The sequence below is a fragment of the Trachemys scripta genome, chromosome 23 (assembly GCF_013100865.1).
Source record: "Trachemys scripta elegans isolate TJP31775 chromosome 23, CAS_Tse_1.0, whole genome shotgun sequence".
NCBI lineage: Eukaryota > Metazoa > Chordata > Testudines > Emydidae > Trachemys > Trachemys scripta.
The window spans coordinates 7,150,504-7,168,748 of record NC_048320.1 but is presented as its reverse complement, the minus strand read 5'-3'; the positions used below and the strand labels follow the sequence as shown (position 1 = coordinate 7,168,748).

General features: G+C 43.1%; 1 protein-coding gene across 11 annotated transcripts in view; it reads right to left on the bottom strand.

Annotated features, from left to right (window-relative positions):
* Window positions 1-18,245, bottom strand: part of TANC2 (tetratricopeptide repeat, ankyrin repeat and coiled-coil containing 2) — a 593,041-nt gene that overhangs the window by 414,351 nt on the left and 160,445 nt on the right. For all 11 annotated transcript variants that reach the window (XM_034755956.1, XM_034755955.1, XM_034755959.1 and 8 more), the window contains one exon: window positions 588-687. In XM_034755956.1, coding sequence (XP_034611847.1) covers window positions 588-654 — 67 coding nt within the window. In that variant the 5' untranslated portion in view covers window positions 655-687. The remainder of the gene's footprint in view (window positions 1-587; window positions 688-18,245) is intronic.

The window sequence follows — 18,245 nt, the reverse complement described above, 5'->3', positions numbered from 1 at the left end:
GTGTGTGTGAGTGTGAGAGATGCGCATTGCTCCTTTAAGTAGGCTGACCCCACTCTAAGTACACTGCCTTTTTAATCAGATCAGCAAGTTGACACAGCAGCTGCTGCTGCTGCCAGGAAGCTCCCTCCATCCTGAGCCCTGTCGTGTTTCCCCCCCCCCATGGAGATGGGGTAGTTGGGGTGCAGAAGTGGAGAGGAGGGGGACACCATGACATTAACCACCTATCTCCCCCACCTGCACAGCAAGCAGGAGGCTCCCAGGAGCAGCTCCAAGGCAGAGGGGGGAGGGACAGCTGAACTGCCGGCAACTGATAGCCTGCTGGGCTGCTGCCACACAGGGAAGTTAGGGGAGCTGGGAGCTGCCAGTCCACCCTGGTTCCAAGCCTCCACCAGCTAGCTCCAACGGGCTGCTCTTCCTGCAAGCAACGGACAAAGCAGGCAGCTGACAAATGACGTTATTAGGGAGCACTGCACAACTTTAAACGAGCATGTTCCCTAATTGATCAGCAACGTAACAACGAAACAACGTTAACCGGGATGACTTTAAGTGAGGAGTTACTGCATGAGGGGGAGTCTTCATTTACTTACCACTGGACCTGTTTTTGCGGTTTGATTTCCCACCTGTAAGAAGCATCTTGAGACTGTTTCGAAACATGGCTGCACTATTCTGCTCTGTGCACCCCAAAATCTGTGTAAAACAAAACAAAGGTATGGTTTGGCATATGAATATAAGCTTTGATTTGTCAACATGGAAACATTTTGGAAAAACAGTAAGAGGAGCTAAAAAGATAAAAACTTCAAAACACTACACTGACAGCAAAAAACGGAACATAAAACATTAAGACTTTCTATATTCCCTAAAAATATAAATTGCCAGTCATAAAATCTAACATTTCAAATACCTTTATTCATTCAGATTGACTATTTTCAGTAGAATACAGAATTTCTTCAACACTGTTCACTGCCAGTGCCCATGTTGAATAGTTAAGCTGAATTATTATCCAGCTCTGTTTCTATGGGTTGGGAAGAGTATGCCAGTCAGCCAACTGACACTACTACCAAGGCTGAACCTGCCAGGGACTATGGCATTGCTCAGAAGATCTGTCAGTCTTGCTGACACTGACTTACAGACTACAAGGTAGTATCTTTAGCTTCAGGGACAGTTAAATATCACATATTTCGGTAAGTTGAAATAGTCGTTAAATGTACAAAAGAAAAAACAGAAGACTCCAAACTCAGAAAACGTTAATTTGGCTGATGTTAATACAGTAATCAGTATCTTTTCCTCAGTCTATGTCAAAAGTCCTCAAACTGTGAGGAATGCCCCCAAATGTTTGGGGGGGTGGGACCCGGGCCAGCCCAAACAGGGGGCAGGGAGGGAGCGTTACCCAGCCCTGCTCTGCCCCCAGCTCTGCTCCTAGCCCCAGTACCAGCCTTACCCACCACAAGCTTGGCTCCACTCCCATCTCATCCCCAGTTCCATCCACACCCCAGGCCCCCAGCTGCGGCTCCGCTCCCAGCCCCAGCCATGTCTCCAGCCTCAGCCCCCATCTGCAGCTCTTCTGCCCCCCAGCAAGCCTTGGCCCCATTCCCGGCCCCAAATCTGCCCCCAGGTGTGGCCTAGCCCTGGTCCTCTTACCCCTGTCCATGCCCCCCTCCCTCCCACCATTTCTGTGGCCCCACTCCCAGACTCAGCTACCGGGAGGGGGCACAGACAGGGTAAGGGTGTGTGTGTGTGACCGTGAAATGCTTGGGGACCACTGGTCTGTGTGTGTCTTGTACGGAAAAACTGCACAGCTCCCTTTTCCAGACTTCATAAGGTGCTTCAGAGTAGGCAATTCATTTTAAAAATTAGATTAAAACAATAGTAAACAACTCAAAGGTCAGGAAAGTAAGGATATACTTGCAACTTAACTGGGTGTATACATTAATGAATTCTTCAGTTACATGATCACATTTGTGCTCAATTAATATAATACATATTTTACAACTTGTGATATGCTTATTGTAGGGTGTGTTATGAATGAGACAAATTGTACACAAGTGACTAACTTTTTTTCAAATACACGCAGAGCAGTATACAGAATTCAAAATGCTATATAGGTGCATCTAAGGTTGTCAAAAGTCATTGTAATATTCTCTATTCTATTACTGGAGAAATATTATCATTTAATTAGAGACAGCAATAAAAATACATACTCACAAGGGAGTTAAACTTGTGTGGGTGACCATAACTTTAGCATTTCCTGACTTTTAAGTACCTTCCCCATATGACCATAGGAATCTTGGAATATTTTTTTATTTTGCTTTTAAACAGAGTACAGCATATGCACTTGGTATGTGTTTGAGGGTCATTAACGTCATACTACATTATTTCTGATATCCTATATAACTATATTAGAACTGAAAAAAACTTTGTTTAGGCTTCCCCTCTAACCTGGAAATAAATAATACACCATTTCAGAGCAAGTTTTCAGACAATCAGTTATTATTCAAAGCTTCCTCCTATTTGGCAAGCAAATTGAAGATCTTGAACTTATCAGCTTGGCCACATACACAACAGTCCTAAATAAGAGTTCTGTTGTTATTTCCTATAGACTGTTGTCATGCTCTAGTTCAGTGGTTCTCAATCAGGGGCCTGGGGCCTCCTGGGGAGCTGCGAGCAGGTTTCAGGGGGTCCGCCAAGCAGAGCCAGCATTAGACTTGCTCGGGCCCAATGCAGAAAGCCGAATCCCCACCGCATGGGGCTGAAGCCTGGGGCCCCGAGCCCTGCCACCCGTGGCTGAAGCCTGGAGCCCTGAGCAATGTAGCTTCATGGGGCCCCCAGGTGGTCTCCAGCTTGCTACCCCTTAATGCTGGTCCTGGCTTTTATATGAAGAAAAACCGGTGGGGGTGATGGGGGCGCGGACAGGGGTAAGAGGCCTAAGGCTGGGTTGCACCTGGGGGCAGGTCTGGGGCTGGGGCTGTATTGTTGGGGCACAGGTGGACCATGGAGTTTTTATAGCATGTGGAGGGGGCCTCAGAAAGAAAAATGGTGAGAACCCCCGCTCTAGTTTACTATACAAAAAGCAAAGCTCTGGGCTTTGCACAATCTTCCTCTGATTTCAATACGGTATCAATAAGATTGTTCCTTTAAATAAATAGTACATTTCATTACAAGATATTCATGTACACAACCTGTGAAATATCAGGAAGAGTAAAAAATAATTTACAAGTCTAAACTACAGGTAAACAGAAGGCAGAAGAAATCAAGGTGATACTTGAACATATTATAGGAGTAATAATCCCAAATAGATTAATCACGCAGAAATGAAGTACTAGTCAAAAGATTTAGGCTGATAAAACATGCAATGCTGTATCATTATGCATACAGTGCAGCTGAAAGAGTGTCTCAGAGGTCACTAGCAAAAAGGTTTCTTGGTCCACTAATCCAAATATACTTATCTGGGCTTTGAGCCAGAAAACTAGAAGGCAATAAATTTCTCTGTCCACTGACTGCATGTTTACACCACCAATTGAGACTTTGTTGTATCTGAAATTAATATTAACTCTTCAAGTGCTTTTGTACAGATTTGCAGCTAAAGAGGCCAAACTGCTATATAAATCCTCACCTGCTGAAAAAAGAGGTTGTAAAAAGGGATGCGTTATAGGAAGAGTTAACAGATTATTCCATCAAGCAGATACAAGACTATTTTTTGAGACAGGATTATTCATCGATTTTGATATTACTGTTTTTTCTTAAACTTTTATACTAAAAGAACATCTTTTAAATAAAACATGTATGAGGGAATATGTTTGCACGAATACTGTACTACCAGGAACTCAATTATTTTATGGCTCCAAAAATATGAAATTTCTAAAACATCTCCTTGCCTCCTTCTACGGGTACCACTGACAGATTAGTGAGAGGTTCACACAGTCATCCTACCCATGGTGGCATCTTTCTGCAGTGTGATTGCAAAGCAAGTAACAAGCAGTATTTGAGGGCAGACAGATCCCAATTGGACCTCTCTACCTCTTGAGAAGGAGGCAGCGGTGGGCAATATACCAGTTATACTGGAGATGATTATTGTGTGTAATTTATCAAGGAATGCACAAATACATCACCTTTTTCTCAGCGAGGTCCTTTTCTATCCCATTTTCAAGCTGGTTTTAAATGAGGCAGAATGAAGTGAAGTGAGATGATCAAGGTCAGACTAAATAAATAGGTAAACTGCATTAAGAACCTAGCATAGAATACTCAAGATTCCCAATCTTTTACTCTAACTACTAAACCACAATTGGTCACCAATTACTAACTAAAATGGAAAAAGCTCAAGAAGTAGAAGGAGCCCAGCAGAGCACTTCACTACAATTAAATATTTTACATCCCATGAGAATAGTTGAGACTATGCCAATCTGGATAGGAAAGCAAGAAGAGAAACAAGACACTGTAATGGGATTAGCTGTTGAGGGAGTGCTCATCTAAGCTTTTTAAAAAATCTAAACAAAACAAGAAAACTCCCACACATCCCAAGATAAAGCCATCTCCTGGATCTGCCAGTACATTTTGTGTTTTCTATCAATTTAGATTACTAAATCCGTAGGGCAGTCTGTTTCTTCCTTTGAGTCTTGTACAACGCTGATCACATTGTTGGCACACAAAAAGTTCATTTAATCAGTTCAGCTGTAGAATGACGTTTCAAGCTCGTTCTCATTTTAATCAAACCACTTTGCTAAGCACTAATGCAGTTACCGGTAATTTTTTGTTAGACCACCCCACCTCCCCCACCTGTTTGTGAAGAATGTCAAAGCCCACAATGATTCAGCATCACTTTATCACAAGGAAGAAATCAGTGAGAAGCCGATATAAATAAAAGTTGATGTCACAGAGCACAGAAAGATTAATCTAGAATGAAGAGAAAGAATCAGATCTGCCAGTCATCAGAGTTAATAACGTGCCACAATGGATGCTAGATAGTCTGCTATTAATAAGTCAGGTGGGACAAGAATTCTAAGGTATTCCCATATATGTTACAGTAGAACCTCAGAGTTATGAACACCTCGGAAATGGAGGATGTTTGTAACTCTGAACAAAACATTATGGTTGTTCTTTCAAAAGTTTGCAACTAAACATTGACTTAATGAAGCTTTGAAATTTTACTATGCAGAACAAAAATGCGGTTTTCCCTTTATTTTTTTAGTACTGTAGTTTATGTTTAACACAGTTGTGTACTGTATTTGCTTTTTTTTTTGTTTTGGTCTCTGCTGCTGCCTGATTGCATACTTCCTGTTCCAGTTGTGGTTGACTGGTCAGTTCGTAACTCTGAGGTTCTACTGTATCTTCAAAGTTTGTAATTTCCAGCGAGTCAGGCAATGAGAGATCCATTTGCAACCTTTTGCATATGATTCGCCCCTCATTTATACTAATGTAAATCAGGAGTATCTTCTCTGCAATCAGTGGAGCGATACTAGAATCATGCTCTATTTTTAATATTTACCTATGCTGCATTTGTGAGTTTCTTTTTCGTAACCAGTTCCAGCTTCCTTGGCTCAACCATATCACTGGTTTCATTTTTAAATATATAAAAATGTTACCCACGATTACATTTAGATCCTCTTTTTGCAAAGCAATGGCCTGATAGCCATACCTCAACTGAAATAAGTATGAAGCACAAAGACCAAAACAAGTTCTACGCCAGACAGAAGCTCAAACAATTCAGCAAATACACCAAGGCAACCTCAAAGTAAATGTCAAGGAGATAAAACAAATGTAAGAACAACTTTATGCACCAAAGACATCCTTTAGTATTATAAGACACTTCATATGTAAAACCGAATAGGTAGCTCCAACTACCTTCTAATAACAAAAGAGCCATGCTTCCTGAAATACATATTTAGACCATTACTGGTTTTTCTATCATTGGAATCCACTGCAGGATCAGGCTTAGAAAAGGCTTTTCACAAGCTTCTGAGGCAGGAAAGAGACTCCTCTTTTTTAACTAGTGCAGTCTCTCAGTCAGCAGACTCCACAGATGCCTTGTGAACTCCACTAACATTGCTCTAGTCTTTTGCCTTTATGCTCAGAGGCAAAGGTTTTCTCAGTAGCTCCCTCTGGGCTTGTCTACGTTACAAAATGTTATTGTTTTTAAACATGATTATGAAGAGTTGAATTACCTGACACTATGCTGCCTGGACACTCCGATCAGTGCAGACCAAGAAATGTCACGTTGAACACTGTGTGCTAATGGTAAGCAAAACCTGCTGGGACCAAGGTTTAATCGCAATTATCTGACATGATGCTGCATTTGATTTGCCCTGCTTTAAACTGAGCACTCAGTCATCATTAGCATGATGTCAGTTAAGATAATTTCACAACTATGTTTGAACACAACATTTTGTAAAGCAGACAAGCCTGCTGAGGGCTTTTTCCCTCAGTAGTTACTGCCATCTTCCTGTCCCACCAGCTTAATCTCCATCTGGTAGAGAGAGTGTCTTCAGGGGAGTATGCTGAGGAAGAATGGAGTCTCATCCAGCCAAGCAGTTCCTAGGCCCACTCTAGCAGCTCCCGTGAGTCACCAGGATCCAACAAGATTTTGTTCCAATTGCTGGGGCAGGTTATCCATAAAATTGTGGACTAAAAGAGACAAATATTTTTACTGTTTTATGTGCTACCATGGCATAATAGTATTGGCTTGAACAGCTCTATTAGCCAATTACTTCTACCCTCAGAAAAACAGATCTAATTTTATTAATAAGTTAATAAAGAAGACTACAAACACAGGCAAGATGTAAACAATATTTCTTTTCATCATGCTGTACAACAAAAGCAAGATATCCAGCTTAACACAGATCCATAGACATAACTATAAAGATAGAAATATATCAATAAACAATTTTGACAAGTTGCCTAACTAAACACAGAATAGTGTTTGTCATTGTGCTGTTATATGCAACCTTGATGGGAGAGTGAAGAAAGTTCTCTTTCCTTTTCCTCCTTTGGCTGAATAGCAAAAGCACCATCCATGTGACCCTACTTTGGATTATGCATTGAGATAAAATGGTTACTTACCTTTCGTAACTGTTGTTCTTCAAGATGCATTGGCTCATGTCCATTCCATGTTAGGTGTGTGCACGCCCACGTGCAGGGCTGCCTGACATTTTTCCCCCTAGTGGTATCCGTAGGGCTGACTCTGGTGCCCTCTGGATCCCCGTGCTCATGAGTCAGTATGTGGTGTGACGCCGGCCCGGCACCCTCTGAGTTCCTACGTGCCATCAACTCTGGCAGCAGGCAAGGAGGACAGGTCATGGAATGGACATGAGCAACACATCTCAAAGAACAACAATTACGAAAGGTAAGTAACTGTTTTTTCTTCTTCGAGTGCTTGCTCATGTTGATTCCATGTTAGGTGACACACAAGCAATAAGGGTGAGCTCAGAGCTCACGGTCGTATTGCTTGCAACACTGCTTTGCCGAAGCTGGCATTGTCCCCAGGCCTGCTGGGTGATGGTATAATGGGACGCAAAGGTATGAATCGAAGACCAGGTGGCAACTCTGCAGATATCTTGAATTAGTACTTATGCGAGGAAGGCTGCTGAAGAAGCCTACACTCTGGTGGAATGGGCAGTCATGATAATAAGCTGACACTCCTACTTGCTCATAGCAAAACTTGATGCAGGCCAATATCCATGAGGAGATCCTCTGAGAGAAAAACAGTAAGCCCTTCATCCTGTCTGCTACCACAATGAAGAGCTGAGTCAACTTATGGAAGGGTTTAATCCTTTCAATGTAGAAAGCTAAGGTCCATCTAACATCTAAAGAGTGCAGCCTGCGCTCCTCATTAGACCTGTGGGGCTTCAGAAAGAAGACCAGGAGGAAGATGTCCTGATTATAGTGGAATTGTGACGCCACCTTTGGTAAGAAGGCCAGATGGGGGCACAGCAGGACCTTATCCTTACAGAAAACCAGGTAAGGGCATTCCGACGTTAATGCTCTGATCTCGGAGATCCGTTGGGCTGAAGTGATCGCTACCAGGAAGGTGACCTTCCATGAGAGGAGCAGCAGGGAGCAGGATGCCAATGGCTCGACGTGGGGACCCATGAGCCAAGAGAGAACCAGATTTAAGGAGGGACTGGGTCACGGACCTGACGGTTGAGCTTCTCCAAGCCTTTCAGGAACCTGAGCATCATTTCCTGAGAGAAAACCAATCTGCCCTGGATTAGAGGATGAAGGGCCTAGATAACTGCCAAGTGCACCTTAACTGATGAAAGGGCCAAGCTTTGGAGTTTGAGGTGAAGCGGGTAGTCCAAGATGGACTGAAGCAAGGACCTGGAGGAGAAAACCCCCTGATCTGAGGCCCAACAGGTAAAGCGTTTCCACTTGGCCCGGTAGGCCGATCTGGTAGAGGGCTTCCTGTTACCCAGCAGGATGTGCTGGACTTGTGCCAAGCAGGGATGTTCCTCAGCATTCAGCCACACAGAAGCCATGCTGTCAGATGAAGGGACGCTAGGTTCGGGGGAAGCAGACAGACCTGGTTCCGTGAGAGGAACATAAGAACGTAAGAATGGCCCTACTGAGTCAGATCAAGGGTCCGTTTAGCCCATTATCCTACCAGAACAGGCCATCAAGTGATTCATCCCGTCTCTCATTCCCAGCTTCTGGCAAACTGAGGCTAGGGACACCATTCCTGCCCATCCTGGCTAAAAGCCATTGATGGACCTATCCTCCATGAATTTGTCTACTTCTTTTTTGAACCCTGTTATGGTCTTCACCTTCACATCCTCAGGCTAGGAGTTCCACAGTTTGAGTGTGTGGTGTATGAAGAAATACTTCTTTTTATTTGTTTTAAACCAGCTGCCTATTAATTTAATTTGGTGACCCCTAGTTCTTGTTATGAGAAGTAGTAAACAACACTTCCTTATCTACTTTCTCTACACCCATCTTGATTTTATAGACCTCAATCGTATCTCCCTTTAGCCATCTCTTTTCCAAGCTGAAAAGTCCCAGTCTTATTAATCTCTCCTCATATGAAAGCCATTCCATACCCCTAATCATTTTTGTTGCCCTTTTCTGAACCTTTTCCAATTCCAATGTGTCTTTTTTGAGATGGGACAACCACATCTGCTCACAGTTATTCAAGGTGTGGGCGTACCATGGATTTATATAAAGGCAACGTGATATTTTCTGTCCTGTTATCTATCCTTTTCTTAATTATTCCCAGCATTCTGTTCGTGTTTTTGACTGCCGCTGCACATTGAGTGGATGTTTTCAGAGAACTATCCACAATGACTCCAAGATCTCTTTCTTGAATCGTAACAGTTAATTTAGACCCCATCATTGAATATGTACAGTTGGGATTATGCTTTCCAATGTGCATTACTTTGCATTTATCAACATTAAATTTCATCTGCCATTTTGTTGCCCAGTCACCTAGTTTTGAGAGGTCCTTTTGTAGCACTTCGCAGTCTGCTTGGGACTTAACTATCTTGAGTAGTTTTAGATCATCTGCAAATTTTGCCACCTCACTGTTTATCCCTTTTTCCAGATCATTTATAAATATGTTGAATAGTACTGGTCCCAGAACAGATCCCTGCGGGACACCACTATTTACCTCTCTCCATTCTGAAAACTGACCATTTATACATACCCTTTGTTGCCTATCTTTTAACCTATTACCAATCCACGAGAGCGCCTTCCCTCTTATCCTGTGGCAGCTTACTTTGCTGAAGAGCCTTTGATGAGGGACCTTGTCAAAGGCTTTCTGAAAATCTAAGTACACGGTATCCTCTGGATCCCCCTTGTTCACATGCTTGTTGACCCCCTCAAAGCAACTCTCTTGGGGGGAAATGTCCAGTAGCTGTGCACATGGGTGCGTACACACCAAACATGGAATCGACATGAACAAGCACTTGAAGAGGAATAAATAATTTGGTTCTAGTATACCCCAAAATACCAGAATCAGAAAAATATGCAATTCTCAGATTCTCCAGTAATGAAATACTTTTTTGAAAAAAAATCTGCAGTATAAAAAATGGTTTACACATTTTTATTAAGCATCACAACATCCCAGAGAAGTTGGGAAGTGTTATTGCCTTTGTACAGATGGGTAAACCGAGGCACAAGTCTGACATTGACCAAACGGCTTAGAATGACTAACTACACAGCCAAGAATAAAACCCAAGTTATTACTCTGAGACCCTTGCTGTAACCATTGTACCATTTTGCCTCTTCAGTTTTAGACTCCACATGTACTGGAGCATTGGACATCTCTTCCTAAAAAGTCAGGGCCCCATTTTCAGAGATACTGAAAACTAGGAAGTGAATGAGAACTATAGGTGCTGAACACCTCTGAAAATCAAGTTCCAAAGTTTTCCACATACCACAAAAAGGGGAATCCATGTTAGACAAATTTCCTCTCCACCCCATCATTATTTTTGTTGTGATGAGAGCACACAAACATGTGTACGATAATTCACAGTGGGACAGTATATTTACAGAATTTCTATACTCAGTGAAATCTGCAGGTTTTTTCTCTAACAGTTACCCCAATAAAACCATTACAGTGTTCATTAAACTACTATATATCTTCAGTAGAGTTTTAACCTTGGCTAATTAAATATTTGTAAAATATAATTATATATCACCACCCCACAACTTATTTCAGACTAAGTTCATTGGTCCACTGTTCAGAATGTCCACATCCACATAAACTGACATCCAAAAACAAAGGTGGAAGATTTTCATCTTTCCCTTTCTGCATTCACTCACTTTCAAAGCTTTTATTTTGGAGGAGGGAATGCCTTGTCTGTGTCTTCGAACAGCACTATGGAACCAGGGAGTAGGAATAGAGAGTAAGTATCCTTCAGAGTATTCAATTAATATACTAATTAGAAGCAGAAGCAGTTTAATTTCTTCCAAGTATTTAATTAATGTACTAATTAGAAGCAGAAACAGTTTAAACCAAGTACTGCAGCACTGCGAGGAGGGGGGGAACCAAGGCTACCCCTTCCCCACCAGCTCCCTTTGGACCCAGAACTGTGCAAGGGAGATGCATAAACCCCTTTGGAGACACTAAGATCCTTTTAACACCTGGCCAAGGGGAAAGAAACTGAAGGGTGAAGACAGCCAGAGAATGAAGCCAGCAGATCAGTTGCACATAAGCAGGGACCATCAGATGCTGACTATGTCACAAGACTGTTTCCTATAGTTTCCAATCTTCCCTCTCCCTCAGTCTCTTCACCTCAGCCTCACTCCTTCCTTTCCTCCTTCTCACAGCATATTCCTGCTAGGTCCTCTCACCCTTCCTTGTTTTTTCCACCTAGCTAATCCACTCCTCACTAAACCACATTCAGAACATTTAAACATTTAAAAAAGAAATAGTAGCACTAACGTATTTTAAAACCAACCCGCTTTTTCTACATTGCAGCCTTTCCCCCATACCCTTTATCTACCTTGTCTATTTAGACAGTAAGCACTTTGGGGTAGGACTCTCTCATTCTATATTTGTGCAGGACCTAGTACAGTAACTCCTCACTTAAAGTCGTCCCGCTTAACGTTGTTTCGTTGCTGATTAATTAGAGAACATGCTCGTTTAAAGTTGCGCAATGTTCCGTTATAATGTCGTTTGGCAGCCGCTTGCTTTGTCCACTGCTTGCAGGAAGAGCAGCCTGTTGGAGCTAGCTGGTGGGAGCTTGGAACCAGGGTGGACCGACAGCCCCCCATCAGCTCCCCGCTCCCCTAAGTTCCCTGTGTGGCAGCCGCCCAGCTATCAATTGCTGGCATTGAGCTGTCCCTCCCCCCACTGCCATGTGCTGCTCCTGCCCTCTGCCTTAGAGCTGCGCTCCGGAGCCTCCTACTTGCTGTGCAGGGAGGGGGGGAAGAGGGGGACTAATGTCAGGGTGTCCCCCTGCTCCTGCACCCCACTTACCCCATTTCCAAAGAGCGGGGGGGGACACGACAGGGCTCAGGACGAAGGGAGCTTGCTGGCAGGAGCTGCTCTCTCAACTTGCTGATCTATTTAAAAAGGCAATGTACTTAGAGTGGGGTCAGAGTACTTAAAGGGGCAATGCAATCTCTCTCTCTCACACACGGTGTGTCTCTCTGCCTCTGTTTGCCATGCTGTCTCCCTTCCCTCCATTCATGCTGCCTTGTAGACTGTGAGGCTACATTAACAACAATGGGTTAACCCTTGAGGGCTCAGCTGATTTCTAGTTCATCATTTAGCAATAAGGCATTCCCTGAGAAATATCCCACCCTCTGACTTCGCCACCTCAACCAAGCTTCACAATCACACAATCACTGTGTACAGTATTAAATTGTTTGTTTAAACTTATACTGTGTGTGTGTGTTCAGTTAACATCAGTTAGAAGACGTCAATTCCTCTAAAGATAAATATTCTCTCATGTGGAGTAGAGATCAGAGTTCTGGAGAGATGTCTTAATAAAAGAAAAAGAATGCTTAACTTAGATAAGAAGTGTGTACATGTTGCAATCCTATATCAAAAAACGTTTATAGTAACAAAGTATATTACTGATAATAGCAATAACACAACAATCAGAAAAGATGAAACTTTTCACAACTCTTTTTTCATACTACAATGGGAAGTCAGAAAAATGTTTTGTACATTATTTAATGGATTTTTAGTGGCTGTTTCACTAATCTCAACAGGTAGACGTGACTTTAGGCTGGCCACTGTTTGCTGCTACAAGTCAAATTGCTTGAGCTCTAATTTGACTCTCAAATTACAATGAAAATAGAAAATGTAAGAAGAAAACAATTTTGACATATAATTTGTTTTGGATACAAGCAGACCTCTGGGTTTGATGTCAAATTACACAACATTCTGGGCAGTTTTTATAAAGATTCTGTCTGTGGCAGGGAAAAAAAGGACAGAGAACACACCTTTTTAGATTCAGCTTTCCAAGAAAGACTTCCTAAGAGTTACACTATGGCTGTGAGTAAAACAATTGTATTGACATGGAATTCATGGCTGAACTTTCTTAGGTAATACACATATTAGAAGTCATTTAGGATAAGCATGGAGCAGCACTTCAATTTCTAATAAAGCTGAAGTGTCACAGAGAAGTTAAGCAGCAAATGAGTCAAATTTTATTTTTGTCTGCTGGAAGTGGGAGAAATCAATCTCTAACACACATTTTCATCAAAAGACAGGAACAGTAATATTTATCCATGCTTTCCTGAACATTTATTTTCTTTGAGTAACAAAGTCCACAGACCCATTACAGTGTTACTTCAGTTGCCTTGCAGTTTGGAGGCAGAACTAAACCAGTCAACCATGGACAGCAGGTGAATGGTCCACCACATCAAGTTCTCTCCAGTTCAGACAACTTCCACAATTCCATCCTACTCTCCTAAATTAGAGTTTCTATTAATTATTCTTTGAAGAAAAAGCACACAATTTCTACTACTGCAGAGCAATGAGATAATTTAATGAAATAATTCCAAATCGTTGGATATCAATTTTCATCATTATTCTGGATGATCCATTTGTCCCCAGGGTGGGCAAAATCTGTGGGTCTTATTACTCAAAGAATGGAAATTTTCAGGAACGATTGGATAAATTTTCCAAATTTTTTGTGTGCGCTAGATCTGTTACAATGGGATTTTCATAGCAGTGTACCTTCAGGAAGGAAAGCATCTTTTAATTATGGATAAGGCTGCGAGTTTGTCATGGAGGTCACGGATTCCATGGCTTTCCATGGCCTCCGTGACTTCTGCAGCGACTGGTGCACCTGGCTCAAGAGCAACTCAGGCAGCCCCTGTGCCAGGCACTCTGGCTGCTGCTGGGGCAGTCTCGGGCCCCTGCATTCCCGTGCTCCCCCCTCCCCCCTATGCAGCACCAGAGTTTGGGTGTGGGAGGGAGCAGGGGCACGGGATAGGGTGAGGTGGGCTCTGGGCAGTGCTTACCTGGGGCACAGCCCGGAAGTGGCAAAATCCCCCTCGTTCAGCTGCTAGGCGTAGGCTTGGCCAGGCAGCTCTGTGGGTTGCCTCCGCCCAGAGCACTGGTTTTGCAGTTCCCATTGGCCAGGAGCCATGGGGGGGGGAGGGAGAGGAGAGGGAGCGTGCCTGCAGGAATAACTAGCTAGGCAATAGTATTTTAGAAAAGGATCTGGGGATTATAGTGGATCACAAGCTGAATATGAGTCAGCAATGTGATGCAGTTGCAAAAAAGGCTAATATCATTCTGGGGTGTATTGACAGGAGTGTTCTATATAAAACACAGGAAGTAATTGACCGCCATTGGTGAGGCCTCAGCCGGAGAAGTGTGACCAGTTTGTGGACAAACTGGAGAGAATTTAGAGAAAAGCAATAAAAATAATAAAAGGGGGGGAAAACATTATCTATGAAGAAAGGTTAAAGAAACTGGGCATGTTTACCCTGGAGAGACGATGAGTATGGGGCACCTGATATAGCACTCTTCAAAAATGTTAAGGGCTGTTATAAAGAGCACAGTAATCAACTGTTCTCCAGGACCACTGAAAGTAGGACAAAAAATAATCTGTTTAATCTGCAGCAAGAGAGATTTAGGTTAGATATGAAGATAAACTTTTTAACTATAATAATAGTTAAGATACTGGAGTATGTTACACCAAGGGAGGCTGTAGAATCCCCATCTTTGGAAATTTTTAGACAAACACCTGTTAGGAATGCTCTTCATAAATTTGGTCCTGCCTCAGAGCAGGGAAATGGACTAGATGACCTCTTGAGGTCCCTTCCAGCCCCACATTTCTATGATTACAAGAGAACTAACTTCTCTGCCCTGAGATTGTCAGAACTCCTAAAGGCTAGGGTTTGATGTATGACAGAAAAAAGAATATTTCTTCAATTTATTTTAGGGATGAATGCTACGACAGTTCATAGGACTTCTTGTTTAAATTAAAAATACAATACTGAGTTTGAGAGCGTCATAAACCATGATGGGGATGGTCTGGCCAAGTGGTTGGAGCCATAGCAGTTGGGTCTAGTGCACGGAGCCAGGGGTCAGAGCTGGAATCAGGAGTCCAGAGTGGGGTTGGAATAAGGCCAGAGAAAGAGCAAGGCTGGAGCAGGCTAAGGCTTGTGGAGTCTATTATCACTATCAGGCAGGGGAGAGTTCCAAACCATGAAGTAACATTGAGCAGGCTGAGCTGCTGTTTCTCCTATGAGGCTTATATACCTGACCTGAGTATCACCAGACCAGCTCCGGGCTTGCGGATTGGCTGGAACTAGCACAGGAATGACTCATCAGCACATGTGGCTTAATCAGGCTCTAGTTCAGGAATGACTCATCACCTTACAGAGCAAAAGCTCCCAAATTCAAAAATCTCTCTGGAGATAGCAGCTATTGGGAAGTCTACTTTAATAGACTGAAGTATAATTACACGTGTCACAGGGGTTCAATTGAGGCAATGGTGTAACAATCAGAATGAGGTTCCAAGGTTGTGCTTTATGATCTTATGAGTCTGGAATCAGGATAAGTTGTCCTGAGACAGCATTCAATGTTACGATTTGTACAAAATCATCTTTTCTTAAATATGCTGAGAACATTATAGAACAGACAACTTTTTTACTTAAACACTCTTTATACACCCAATTAAGTCCCTACTGGAGAAACTCAAGATCATGTTTCACCTTTTTAACATAGTAGTTTAACTATGGACTTTAAATCAGACAGTAAAATAAATTTTATTTGTTGCCTTCTTTCTAGAGTCCACGAGAGTGATAAGCACATCATCCAAATATCTATTCTGAACCTATCTAGTCTTGGATGGAGGAATGTTTTTTTGCAATTGATGTCCTTCAATTGGAGAGTCCAGTGCTAGGTTAATCAGACCTTAGAACCACAGTCTCCTCAGCCACAATGGCATAAACAGTATCACTAACACTCTTCTATTACTATTAGTTATTTGTATTACCATAGTGCTTAGGAGTCCTTCTTATATACTGCTCTTTTTTCCTATCATTGCATGGTCTTGTGTAGAAGTGTAAACTCATACAACAGAGATCTAGCCCAGCTTTTCAAGAGATCATACTCATCACCTTGCATTCAAGATCCAGACACCTGGAGAGACCCCCAAGGTTCTTTACTGCTCTTTCCAGATCCAAAGCTATCAACCACCAGTCCAGCAAACTGACTTACAATGAATGAGGCCACTTCTGGATGTAGGTTCCATTTTGTTTAATCCAACTTCTGCCATGTAAACCTTGGTGTTCATCTCTCCCTTGATGGGCAGTGCATATAGGAAACTTTGATCTACCCAAGAAAAGAGAAGCTGATTCTCTCTGAAGTAGGGCTGACTGTTTTCTTCCTAATTTATTTATGAAAACCTCATCAGATATGTCTGCCATAAACAGAACAAGTCTGTTATACATGAAAGGAACGGAGCTCTGAACCTCAATGAATCATAGTGTTCCAGCCAGTGGATGCTTTGCTCTCCCCCTCTTTCCCACCAGCTCCCCTCGTACCCAGAACTGTGCAATTTGGCTCCTGTCTTTGACAAGAGCCTTTCCTAGACACTTCAGGTGCTTGGAGTGTGGGTCACTAACTGGCACTGGCTTCTTGCAGGCATTCCAGGGCTTGAAGCCTGGGGACCAAGGCATGCCCCGGCACTGGGTACTGGAACCCAAATGGCAGGAACAGCAGAGCACAAAAAAAGGCCCCCAATAAAGGAAACCCACTACTAAACTATCCAGACACTATACTGTTAACTATTACCACTATATACAAATGTAAAACAAGTAAAACCTGCAGCAGCAAGACAGATCCTCCAACAATCATATTAGGCAGTAAAAAGGAACTGAGGGGGCTGCTCTGGCCTTTATACCATCACATAGCAGTGCTCGGCAGCAGAGGGAACATGCACCACCCCAACAGGTACCAATGAGGGGAAAATTCCCAACAACAGTGCACTCACACACCTGAAATGTAATGCGCAATCACGCGAAGAACAACACTGGAGTCTGATTCTCATTTCTATGGAGATCCCTCTACAACATGCTGGCAGCACCATAAATGAGCCTTAAAGTGGGAGCAAAAGTAATTTATGCCCACGCCAAGACCTCTTTACACTGGGCCTTTGTGTAAATGGGAAACAGGCATGGAGGGCTTGTCTACACAAACAATTAGGCTATAGAATCATAGAATATGAGGGTTGGAAGAGACCTCAGGAGGTCATCTAGTCCGATCCCCTACTCAAAGCAAGACCAACCGCAACTAAATCATACCAGCCATGGCTTTGTCAAGCCGGGCCTTAAAAACCTCTAAGGATGGAAATTCCACCCCATCCCTAGGGAACCCATTCCAGTGCTTCACCACCCTCCTAGTGAAATAGTATTTCTTAATATCCAACCTAGACCTCCCCCACTGCAACTTGAGACCATTGCTTCTTGTTCTGTCATCTGCCACCACTGAGAACAGCCTAGTTCCATCCTCTTTGGAACCCCCCTTCAGGTAGTTGAAGACTGCTATCAAAGCCCCCCTCACTCTTCTCTTCTGCAGACTAAATAAGCCCAGTTCCCTCAGCTTCTCATCGTAAGTCATGTGCCCCAGCCACCTAATCATTTTCATTGCCCTCCGCTGGACTCGCTCCAATTTCTCCACATCCTTTCTGTAATGGCGGGGACCAAAACTGGACGCAATACTTCAGGTATGGCTTCACCAGTGCCGAATAGAGGGGAATAATCAGTTCCTTCGATCTGCTGGCAATGCTCCTACTAATACAGCCCAATATACAGTTGGCCTTCTTGGCAACAAGGGCACACTGCTGACTCATATCCAGCTTCTCATCCACTGTAATCTCCAGGTCCTTTTATGCAGAACTGCTGCTTTGGCAGTCAGTCCCCAACCTGTAGCGGTGCATGGGATTCTTCTGTCCTAAGTGCAGGACTCTACACTTGTCTTGGTGAACCTCATCAGATTCCTTTTGGCCCAATCCTCTAATTTGTCTAGGTCACTCTGGACCCTATCCCTACCCTCCAGCATATCTACCTCTCCCCCCAGTTTAGTGTCATCTGCGAACTTGCTGAGGGTGCAATTAATTCCATCATCCAGATCATTAATAAAGATGTTGAACAAAACCGGCCCCAGGACCGACCCCTGGGGCACTCCGCTTGATACCGGCTGCCAGCTAGACATCGAGCTGTTGATCACTACCCGTTGAGCCCAACAATCTAGCCAACTTTCTATCCACTTTATAGTCCATTCATCCAATCCATACTTCTTTAACTTGCTGGCATGTCTACAGTTACAAGCTTACAGCAGCACAGCT